This window comes from Chiloscyllium plagiosum, chromosome 3 (genome assembly GCF_004010195.1).
Source record: "Chiloscyllium plagiosum isolate BGI_BamShark_2017 chromosome 3, ASM401019v2, whole genome shotgun sequence".
NCBI classification, from domain to species: domain Eukaryota; kingdom Metazoa; phylum Chordata; class Chondrichthyes; order Orectolobiformes; family Hemiscylliidae; genus Chiloscyllium; species Chiloscyllium plagiosum.
In genome coordinates, this window is record NC_057712.1 from 10939713 (window position 1) to 10951862 (window position 12150).

Consider the following 12150-nt stretch of genomic DNA (forward strand, 5'->3'; position numbering starts at 1 on the left):
TCGTAGCCTTTGCTCGGTTTCCCCAATGTACCATGCCTCTGGGCATCCCTGCCTGCAACGTATAAGATAGACAACATATACACAGACATGCACACAGACACTCACACACACCCTTACAGACACACATACACCCACACTCACACAGGCATCCTCTCAGAGACTTAGACCACTCTACATTCATGCACACACACATTTACTCTCTCTCACAGACACTCACAACCCCCACCCCAGACACGCACACACACTCCCACACGCACCCCCTCACAGACTTAAGACACTCATACACTCACTACACACACATGTACACTCTTTCTCACATCACAACCCCCAACCCAGACAGACACACAGACAGACACAATGACCCACATGCACACATATATTTTGTGGGGTGAATTTGTACTTGCAGAGCTACATTGTACTTTGCTCAAAAACAGCATGAATTCATGTAAAACTCTGTTATCTCCCTTTTTAGATTAGAATCAATCTAACATCATGGCATAGACAGAGAACACAGGGGACTAACACCTTCAACATATTGTCTAGCTAACATCAATTGTTACAGCTAACCTGAGAATGCAACTTTTAGAAAAAGGTTTTTTGATTTACACATGAAAGAAGTGAAACTATCATGGTATTTGAACAGATGAAAAGCTCAACAGACAATCAACGTATTTTTCAATGTATAATTTCAGTTACATCACACTGTAAATTCTTGCTATAAATTCTGTGCCTTACAATTGTGTCCTCCACTATCACCTGAAGAAGGAGTGGCGCTCTGAAAGCTAGTGTGTTTCCAATTAAACCTGTTGGACTATAACCTGGTGTTGTGTGACTTTTAACTTTGTACACCCCAGTCCAGCACTGGCATCTCCAAATCATTATGGTCTGGAGTATTTAACTCCCACCGGTGGTTACTGCTGGTATTGCATGGAAATGGGAGAGAGGAGCTGCAGAAACACATAGGTAATGGGCTCAATAAAGTAAGCCCTGTGGTGTGTATGCCCTGTTGCTAGTAGAATGTCAGTGGCAGTGGGCTGTGACCTTTAACTGGCTCTTAACTGGCCTCAATTGGCCTAGGGTGGGTAGACTAACCTTCTCCACCCTGGGCTTAATTGGAGGCAGTTAGGAATGTCCATTCCAAATCTTTCTCAACACATTAAATTCCCCTCTGCTCTGACCACTCTGAGTAAGGGGTGAAGATGGTGTTAAATCCACCCTATATGCGGTTCAACCAACAAATTTAGACGGTGATTTGGTGCATCAATATTCCAGCTGGAATGTTGGATATTTAATAGTGAACGTGTTCAGGATTGTTGCTCTCAAATGAAAGCAAAATACTGCAGAATGATGAAAATCTGAAACAAACACAGAAAATGCTGGAGGAACTCAGCAAGTCTGGCAACATATGTGGAGAGAGAAACTGAGTTAATGTTTCTGATATGGCTCTCCTTCAGAACCCATAAATGTTACACCATGGTTAAGTACAATGGACCAAGTCAACTATTAACTTTCTCTGCCATCAGTAATACACAAGACTGACATCGTCTCTCTTTCTGTAGTGAGACAATTTGCTTATTCTTGTCAGTACCCTGACAGATTTGTTCTTGCTGTGCAGTACTAAGGAAATCCTGTACTATTAAATATCTAACATCCCCTATACAGCTGGAATATTGATGCGCCAAATCACCGTCTAAATTTGTTGGTTGAACTGCATATAGGGTGGATTTAACACCATCTTCACCCCTTACCCAGAGAGTGGTCAGAGCAGAGGGGAATTTAATGTGTTGAGAAAGATTTGGAATGGATATTCCTAACTGCCTCCAGGGTGGAGAAGGTTAGTCTACCCACCCTAGGCCAATTGAGGCCAGTTAAGAGCCCGTTAAAGGTCACAGCCCACTGCCACTGACATTCTACTAGCAACGGGGCATATACACAATATTTGACCTTTGACACCAAAAGTCCTATCTGCTCAAAAATCCCTTAGAGATAAAAGGAGGTCTCTTGGTTTTCTGATCAGTATTTATTCCTTAATCAATATCACTCCAAACCAGCTAATTGGCCATTACCTGGTACTTAATTGTGAAATCTGGTTGTGCCCAAACTGTTTCCTGCATTAGAACCTGGAAACACTTCATAAGTAGCTAATTGGCTGCAAAATGATTTGGAATCTCCTGAGCTTTTGCTAGGTGCTATGGCAATGCACACCTTTCTCCTTCCTTAAAGGTTACATTTATGTTTGGGGCAAGCCTCAAAAGATGGCGCTTGTCGAATCTTCACCTACCAAACCAACTTGTAAAAAGTTACCAGTAACTAGGCTTCTTCATTTGCTTTCTCCAAGCTTCTTTGATATTTTGAGACATGCAGTCGACTAGGAATGCTTTTCTGTGCTCTTTCTGCTTCACAAAGGGGTTATGCATAACTGTTTGCTGTCAAAATGAATCATGTGGCAGTGGTCCTGCCTCTGTCCTAGAAGTTCAGGGCTCAGCCCCTACCTGACCTGGAGGTACGTCATAATATGCCTGAATATATTCATTAAATATATTTGGATTACGGCCATAGATTGTGTGATCTCCATCTGTACCTCTCCAGGAAATGTCAATTCCAGTTCCTTTGGAGAGAACAGCTAATACTAAATGCTTTCCCTATTCATGGTCTATAAGTTGTCTTTGCTCACCCCTAATTTCCAAAGACCTTTCAATCTAAATAATTTCTCTAAACTATATGTGAGAATTTTCCATGGCATTATTTTGATAGAAATGTCACCCTTCTTTTAAATCAAAGCAATAATTTAACTAATGTATCTTACTGCTTATAATGTGATTTCAGATTTAAATGTAAAACGTACCATTGACTTAAAGTACTTTGTGAAGGCTACCCGGACCTACAATTAATGAAAAGAATTAAATGTTTAAGATTAGTTGTATATACAAGAAGCAAAAGTGCTTAAATTAACAAAACAAAACTCAAAATGTTTTCACCTTTGTCTCTGTGAAACTGGAAGTTAGTAAAATAAATAAACCCTGGAAAAGAAATGATTAAATATCATTACATCCCATTATCATTTTTAAAAACAACAATACTGTGCCATAAATGTACTTTACCTGAAGTGAATTTAAAATGACAAATGCATAATAGAAAAACTCATGAGCATCCTCAGTTAGGAGAAATCCAATGACCCAAGTCAATCCAAAAGTTGGACTCAGAATAAGGACAGCTTTAATGATTTTCTTAATTGTCCTTTTATCCTCTCTGTTTTTTCCTTCTGATACAGCTGGCCTCATTATTTTCACAATGACTGCTGTCAGGATAAACATATTGATTCCAATAATGCATCCAGCTGGTATGATGAATGTGTGAAAGGCAGTGATGTTTCTAAATGGACTGACATTTAGCCAACAATGACTCTCACTCTTATATTTGCCTTTGCTGATGAAGTTTGTCGTTGAGGCAATCACTATTATCAAGGGGCAAACATAGCCGAGAATAAAAGAAATCGACATAAAGGCTAACTTGCTCATCTGATGGAAAACAAAGATAAGCCGATACAGAAGTGTTAGACTTTGAGCCAATGTCCAAAAGAAAACAGAAAGGAAAAAAAAATGACTGAAAATTGTAGCAATTGTACACAACGTTTCATTGTCTTTAACAAATTGAATTGAACCAACCAGAAAGAACGATTGGGCAAATAACAAAGCAATAGCAGTATTGATGAGGGTAGTGTGACGAAAGCGAGTGACATTGCTTTTGACAACTGTGTTCCACACAACAACTTCAACAGTGATAAAGCATATCAAGGATGCAATGGAAAAAGACAATCCTGCATACGTGATTTCGTCAAGGTATGGAATAAATCTTTCCTTTTCAGCCATGAGTACAGCAAACGATGTTAAGTGTGTGCAGGTACAGTTTGTTCCTTTCTCAGTAACATGCGTTTCGCAACCTTCATTCGACCAGCCGCCTTTCCCATGAAAGAGCTCATAATCCCAAAAAACACAGTTTGCAGTTTTCAGATTGCCTTTTTCTAATTTTGGAGAGAAAAACATCTTGACAGTAATTTTGGAGTTCTTTCTGTCTGTTATATTGTTAACTTTCAATGTAGTTGATTGGACTAGGCTATTTATAAACTGATCATCTGAGTTTGAAGATAAACTTTCATCTATGTTCAAATAAAGGATGCTTGATATTTTGAAAGAGTTATTATTCACCCTTTCTTTCAAACTTTTGCTTTCTATCTCTACTGTAGATGTATAATTTTCAGAAAAGCTCTCATGATAACCTTTTGAGGGAACAGTGTTAAACATTTGCCCCTTAAGCTTAATGTTTGGAACATCCAGTACATAGTTTTCCTCATGAGATTGAAATGCTTCAGTGAATTTTTCAACCGATCTCATCAATGTGCTTGAATAGATGTTGTTGTTTCCTCTGTTCTGCTGCTCATCCTGTGTTGCATTGCTTGCTATTGAGAGGAAATCCTGTAAGGAAATAAATGTGACACAACAATATTATGCAAGGAATATTCTCTAACAAATTAGAATGGCAAATCTTGGGAATGAGAACAAAATCTTCACTACTTCACCAAAACTGCAATGTTTCAAATGAAAAGTCAATCCCAGTTAATGCTGGCTGCATCTAAACCATTTCAAGATTGATTATCACTGGTATGACTATTCCAATTTTCATTAAATATGTTAAGTTTTTTTAAAAAAGTAGGACTCTCAGTGCCAAAGATTGAAATCTTTGCTTTTTTAAACTTGTGTCAACACATCACATTTCCACAGTGGGCACCTAAGGCCACATGCAGGGTAAAGTTCCTCCAATGGATTGTCAGGAGCAAGATTCAACCCTTGCTTCACGACAGTCCTCCTAAAGCACCATGGGAGCAACCCCAATTACAATTTTACTCATCCTCTTTGAATCAAATAGTATTGTCAATTAGTTCCATATTCAGATAATTCTATGATATGGTCTATCAAAGAATGATAGAGCTCAGAAAGAAAAGGTCAAAAATAACGGCGGATGTTAGAAATCAGAAACAAACACAGAAATTGCTGGAGAAACTCAGCACGTCTGGCAGCATCTGTAGAGAGAAAGCAGAGTTAATGTTTTGGGTACAGTGACCCTTTTTCAGAACTGAAGAACTATGTTCACTTTGAAAAGATACTGAAGTTATGAAGAAGGGTCACTGGACCTGAAACACTAACTGAAAAGGAGCATTTGGCCTATTCTGACTTGTAATTTTTTTGCAAAGTGGTCCAATTGTTTCCACTCACTTTTTTCTCTTTCTCTAGAGCTTGTTGTGTCCAGGTAAGGAGTAAATTTCTCTCCTATGTTCAAACAACTTCCTTCACAACAAAAGTGTAAATTCTTTTCCAACAATTATATTTTTCTCCAACTTTTAAAAAAATCCAGTTAATTGTCAACAGTAATAATAAGACAACTAACATGATTTTATTCAATTAATTTATTTGTGGGCGGCACGGTGGCACAGTGGTTAGCACTGCTGCCTCACAGCGCCAGAGACCCAGGTTCAATTCCCGCCTCAGGTGACTGTGTGGAGTTTGCACGTTCTCCCCGTGTCTGTGTGGGTTTCCTCCGGGTGCTCCGGTTTCCTCCCACAGTCCAAAGATGTGCAGGTAAGGTGAATTGGCCATGTTAAATTGCCTGTAGTGTTAGGTAAGGGGTAAATGTAGGGGTATGGGTGGGTTGCGCTTCGGCGGGGCGGTGTGGACTTGTTGGGCCAAAGGGCCTGTTTCCACACTGTAATGTAATGTAATGTAATCTAATCTAATCTAAAGAAAGAGCAATGTTATTAATGCAGTCACAGACAAGGAATAGTCTCCCATACAAAGTAGGATAATGTACAGTTTGTTTAGAATCCTTTCATCCTCCTTAAGATGTAATATTTCAACCTGAGGCTGATGTCGATTAGTTGGTTTCTTGAATGCGGTGTCAGCGTGAACATTGTAGTTATTAAAATTCTCAATTTCTCCATGACTTTTTTCTATACGTGTTTCTATGTGGACTGGGTGATGACACATTTTAGAGAGGGAGAGAGAGAGAGACACACACAATGGATACTTCAGCTTCTTTCCAAGTATCTGCAAAAACCTCCATTGAAATACTGGTTCCAGTCTATATTTCTGAGAAATTATTTGGGATGAGTGTAATAGCTGAAGCTTCAAACAGGCACGACAACTGGATTTACCAGTGGGAAATGCGGTAAGTGGAGGATATGATTTACAGGGTATTCCCGTGGAAATGGACACCCTCACCAGTCCAACCGTGTTTGGGGAATGCCACTTGAATGAAGGCAATTGCTTGACCTCTCTCAGGTCATATCGTGAACAGAGGTTAGCCCACAGCAAAACCCCAAATCAAAGCCAAACCTTGGCCAAAAAATTAAAAGCTTCTTCAGGATCCAGGCCAGCAAGCCACCGTAGTTGCTGCCACTATGCGGACTCAAGACAACAAAGGAGTCCTACTAGACTTAAATCGAGTAAGAGAACTCACAGTCCGGTATCCAGGGAGTGCACACCCTGGGAAGTCCATCTCCACCTGGTTTGGAACAGTTAAATTGCTTAGCAATATCCAAATCACTTCCAATCAAAATAAACACCTGGCTGCACGGGCACATGGCTTGAAAGAAGCTCAATACAGGTGTGGTCATTTTAATGATTGCAGAACCAGTCTTTAACAAAATTCAATCTGGATTCCAAACCTTAAGACCGTGTAAGACCTCAGTTAGACTGAGAAGATATACTAGGGAACCTTAAGGTTAAGATTAAGGTACAACTTTGGTTCCGGTCTCTTCTGAGAAGCAGCTGGTTCAGTTACCAGCTGATTGTAGTAAAAGGCTCAGGACCCAAGCTTTATGGGGCGAAATTGGTTGAGAGAGATTTCCCTGGATTGGCTCCGATTAAAAACTGGCTGCCTGAGTAAAGTCTAATGAAATACCTGGAAGTCTTTCAGGAAAGACTATCAAAGGAACAAGAGCCACCTTAAATCCATGATTCTGCTAGAACCGCCCAGTGCCATTTGCTTTACAGGCAAAGGTAGAGGCAGAAATCAGAAGGCTGGAAAGCGAGGGAATCATCAGACCTGTTCAGTTTGCGGAATGGGCAGTACTGGTCATCCAATTGTGAAGCCCAACAGGTTGGTTCGCCTTCGTGGAGATTTTAAACAGATGGAAAACCGTTTTTTGCAGCTGGATAAATACCAAATCCCTTGCTTAGAGCATTTATACGCAAAACTGGCGAGCGTCTGTCTTTCACAAAGGTGGACTTGTGCCATGCGTACTTTAATTGCAGTTAGGTGAGGATTCGCAGAAATATGCTACAATTAATACCCAGAAGGGTTTGTGTCAATATACGAGACTGCCATTTGGGATAACGTCAGCCTGTGCAATTTTTCCAGCGGACAGTGAAGAACATTGCCATTTATCTAGATGACCTGTAATAACAGGGAAGACCAATAAGGAGAACTTAGAGAACTCGTACACAGTCCTTTGACATTTCTTCCCGGCGGGCGTACACCTGAGAAGGGAGAGATGTGTGTTCCAGGTACCTCAAGTGACCTACTTGGGTTAGAGTGTTGATAAAACCTGTTAAACCCGTTGAAAGATAAATTGAGGGTGATTGAAGATGCACCGATTCTCACTTCTATACCAGAGCTGAGGTCTTTCAAAGGGCTAGTGAGTTATTATGGAAAGTTCGTACACAACCTTGCTTCCATCCTGGCATCTTTCCATCAAATCCTAAAAAAAGGGTCAGCCTTGGGAATGGTCATGTACTGAAAATGTGTTGCTGGAACAGTGCAGCAGGTCAGGCAGCATCCAGGGAACAGGAGAATCGACGTTTCGGGCATAAGCCCTTCTTCAGGAATGGTCATGTAGCCAAGCCATAGCTTTCGAGGGAGTGAAGAAACAGCTATCATCCTCGAAGGTGTTGGTCCCAAGTGAGAATTGGTATTGACATGCAATGCCTCCCCATACAGCATCAGGGTAAGTATTAGCTCATGGGTGGCCCAATGGAGAGGAATGCACCCATTAGAGTATGCAACCAGGACTTTGGCTAATGGAGAGCATAAATATAAACACGCGGCAAATACTTCACACAGAGAGTGGTGGGTGTTTGGAACGCGTTGCCAGGAGAGGTGGTAGAGGCAGGCACGGTAGATTCATTTAAGATGCGTCTGGACGAATAAGTTGGTGGGGAGCAGAGGGATACAGATGCTTAGGAATTGGGCAACAGGTTTAAACAGTAGATTTGGATTGGATCAGGCTTGGAGGGCCGAAGGGCATGTTCCTGGGCACAGGGAAGAGTCCATAAGGGTTTTAAATTTTCTGGACTCACTTCCAGTCACAGCTGACGATATCAGACTTTGGACGCAGTAAGATCCGGTCCTGGGAAAATTGAAATAGCTGGTGGTGATGGGGGAAACCAAAGGTCTGTTCAACTTTTTGAAGCCTTTTGGACCTGGAGAGACCAGGTCACAGTAGAGGACAGTTTATTATTATGGGGAGCTGGAAATGTGTTGCTGGAAAAGCGCAACAGGTCAGGCAGCATCCAGGGAACAGGAGAATCGACGTTTCGGGCATATTATGGGGAGCAAGAGTGATTGTCCCGGGCAAAGGTCATGGACAGACACTGGCTGAACTCCACCACCATCATCCAGGGGTCTCCAAAATGAAGATGTTGGCCAGAAGTTATCTCCTGTGACCAGGACTGGATAGAGACCTATTTGGATTGGTGGGGCAGTGCACAGAGTGCCCTGGGTTTGGTTCCACATTGATTAAGCAGGTCATTTCATGGACTCAATCTTCTCAGTCATTTAGATGCCTCCTCAAAGTGGCTGGACATGCATAATGTTCATTCATCAAACATAGAAACAATGATGGAAATACTGTTTTCATCTTTTCTAATACATGGGCTCCTGGAAGTGTTGGTCTCAGATAACAGGTTACCATTTACCAGCAGGGAGTTTTAATATTTCCTAAAGTCACTTGGCATTCAGCTCCACACCATCCATCATCCAATGGTCTGGGAGAGAGGGTAGGTCAAACTTTGAAGGCAGGCTTAAAGGAACAGCTGACAGCCTCACGAGATACCAAACTGTCCTGGTTCCTATTTGATTATGCAACAGACAAGGATAGCTCCAGCAGAGTTGCTAATGGGGAGCAAACTCTGCATCGAGTTAAATCCGATCTTCCTGGACCTGGTGGTGAGGTGTGAAAAGTATCAGGAACGCCAGTGCCCAATGGCAGACTCCGCCAAGTGAGAGAAACAGAGAGGATGAAGTTTGGTGTAGGATCCACAGAAATGGCCCCACATAGGTAAAAGGCTTGGTTGGTGCGAGGTCAGGTGAAAGTGAGCACTGTAAATGCTGGAGATTAGAGTCATGCTGGAAAAGCACAGCAGGTAAGGCAGCATCTGAGGTGCAGGAAAATCAACATTTTGGGCAGGAGCCCTTCATCAGGAACAAGGTCAGGACCAGTCATGTATAAAGTTCGGGTAGGAGCGACGGTCCTGAATAAGCACCTGGACCAAAAGAAAGCCGTAAAGTCGCAAATGGTGCGGCAACAAAATATGCCCCGCTCCTTGGAACAGTCGGAGTCTATGGGTTCTCCCTCTCTGTCAAATGTTGAAGAACTCTCTAAATCTAAGGTGGGCACAGTGGATCTCACCGCATCGACACCTCTGCTGCCAGAAGAAGAGAGTGAATTTCTCCCGAGTTGCCCAAGGTGCAAGAAGCGAATGCCTGTGCTTTACATGCCGCCCATATCAGAGGCAGAATCAGAGGAATCTGACCTAGTGCTAAAGAGCCCAGGAGGTGCTACAAGAAAAAGGACTGGTCAGTGCCCTCAGACTCAGAGAGGGAGTGATTTAATGATTGTAATGAGGTCAGCCAGGTGGACTTCATAGAAGATGAGTTCCTTGATTGGGGCTGTTAATTTGAAAAGAAACTGCAGAGAGTTGTGAACACAGCCAAGTCCATCACGCAAACCAGCCTCCCATCCATTGACTCCATCTATACTTCCCTCAGGAAAGCAACCAACATAATCAAAGGCCCCTCCCACCCTAGTTACACTCTCTTCCACGCTCCTCCATCGGTCAGAAGATCTAAAAATTTATATATACACAACGAATAGATTCAAGAACAGCTTCTTCCTTGCAGGTATTAGAATTCTGAATGAACTTCTCAAATTTTAAATTTAGTATTGATTTTGCTGTCTGCGTACCTCCTCTACAGGTGCTACATCTATTTCTCGCTCTGTTCTACTACCCATATGCACTTTGTGTTGTATGATCTGCCTGTACTGCACACAAAACAAAACTTTTTACTGTACCTAGATACATGTGACAGTAATAAGTCAAATAAATCAAATCAAAATCTGGTCCAATCAGGGAGTTGAAAGATTAAAAAGGGGCACGTCAGACTTTCTTACAGTCTGAGAGCGGGCTCCGAGGAAGCTGGATCAGTGTCAAAGACTTTCCACATGTAAATACAGGGTGACTTGGTGATAGGATACTAGCCTCTGTGGAGTTATTTCAATTTTTGGTGGTCATTTTAAAATTGTAGTTCATTTTGAACTGTTTTTCGCTCAATTCCAATGTACAAGGTTTTTAAGATGATCAATGAGTTTTTAAAAGATCAATATACCTAGTATAGCTAAGGTTACCTCTGGAAGCTAGGTTTGAGCAGCAGGTGAAGATCACTGTTTCACTCTGTAACTAGTTAGTCGCAATGCCATTGGTGTTCAGCACCATTAGGGTGTTGCCTAAGTACGTGGCTGTACATCTCAATGATTTGTGAATCGTATCAAACAACAAACCCTTTGGCAGTTTGCAACAAAAAAGGTGCTAATTGTACCCAACCAGCCCTTACTCATGAAGGTCACAACATGATAACCTATATCAGATGGATTTCCAAGAGTGAATGACATCTGCGACATAATCTTAAGTGTGTGAAGAATTCAGTTTTGATTCATCTCTTTGTTACCGCACTTGGTCAAATGTGGTTTTGATGCCTGTTGTGAAACTTGAAAGGGTTCAGAAAAGATTTACAAAGATGTTGCCAGGGTTGGAGGATTTGAGCTAAAGGGAGAGGTTGAATAGGCTCGGGCTGTTTTCCCTGGAGTGTCAGAGGCTGAGGGGTGACCTTATAGAGGTTTATGAAATCATGATCGGCATGGATAGGATAAATAGACAAAATTTTTTCCCTGGGGTGGGGGAGTCCAGAACTAGAGGACATAGGTTTAGGGTGAGAGGGGAAAGATATTAGAACATAGAACATAGAAGAATACAGCGCAGTACAGGCCCTTTGGCCCTCGATGTTGCGCCGATCCAAGCCCACCTAACCTATACTAACCCACTATCCTCCATATACCTAACCAATGCCCGCTTAAATGCCCATAAAGAGGGAGAGTCCAACAATGCCCTGCCAGTAGCAGTGGTGGACTCTCCCTCTTTATGGACATTTAAGCGGGCATTGGATAGGTATATGGAGGATAGTGGGTAAGGATAGGTTAGGTGGGCTTGGATCGGCGCAACATCAAGGGCCAAAGGGCCTGTACTGCGCTGTAAAGTAATCTAACCTAATCTAATCTAATATTTTGAGAATTGATGGGCAAGTTAGAAAACAACGAGACACCAGAAATTTTAAGTACATTCCCCACAACTTGATTTTATCACCCACAAATATATTTCACAATTTATCAAGATATTCCTCACAACAGTCTTTTGGTAAAGGGTCATTGGGAAAGTGGGACACTCAGGGTATTTTCTGAAAATGATGACCTGCAAAATGTGCCTGAAGAAAGTGGAGTTGTATTTTGAAATATTGTTCGGGAAACAACAACAATCCTGTCATTGGTCCACCATCCTGTTGTCGGTATGACAGGGACACAATCCTTTATTCGAAACCCTCGGGACCAGCTGGTGTGCAGAATTCGGAATTCTTTAGTTTTCAGAGTAAGTGACAGTTTAACAGTAAAACTTTTAAAACTCTTACTGAACAGCAGACCCACCTGTGAAAACTATGAGCCCTGAGACAGAACTGACGCCTGCCAGTGCTGGGCCACACCCCATTGTGATGTGGGTCGAGTGGGTGTGGAGTGAACCCAAACAATCTTGTTAATTAGACAAAAAAAAA

The 12150-nt window shown here is 41.9% G+C and overlaps 1 protein-coding gene across 2 annotated transcripts in view; it reads right to left on the reverse strand.

The window, feature by feature from the left end:
* Positions 1–12150, reverse strand: part of LOC122540902 (adhesion G-protein coupled receptor F3-like) — an 82095-nt gene that overhangs the window by 10637 nt on the left and 59308 nt on the right. For both annotated transcript variants that reach the window (XM_043677193.1, XM_043677186.1), the window contains exons 14-16: positions 3102–4472; positions 2979–3020; positions 2846–2881 (exon numbers count right to left, since the gene is read on the reverse strand). In XM_043677193.1, the coding sequence (XP_043533128.1) occupies positions 2846–2881; positions 2979–3020; positions 3102–4472 (1449 nt within the window). The remainder of the gene's footprint in view (positions 1–2845; positions 2882–2978; positions 3021–3101; positions 4473–12150) is intronic.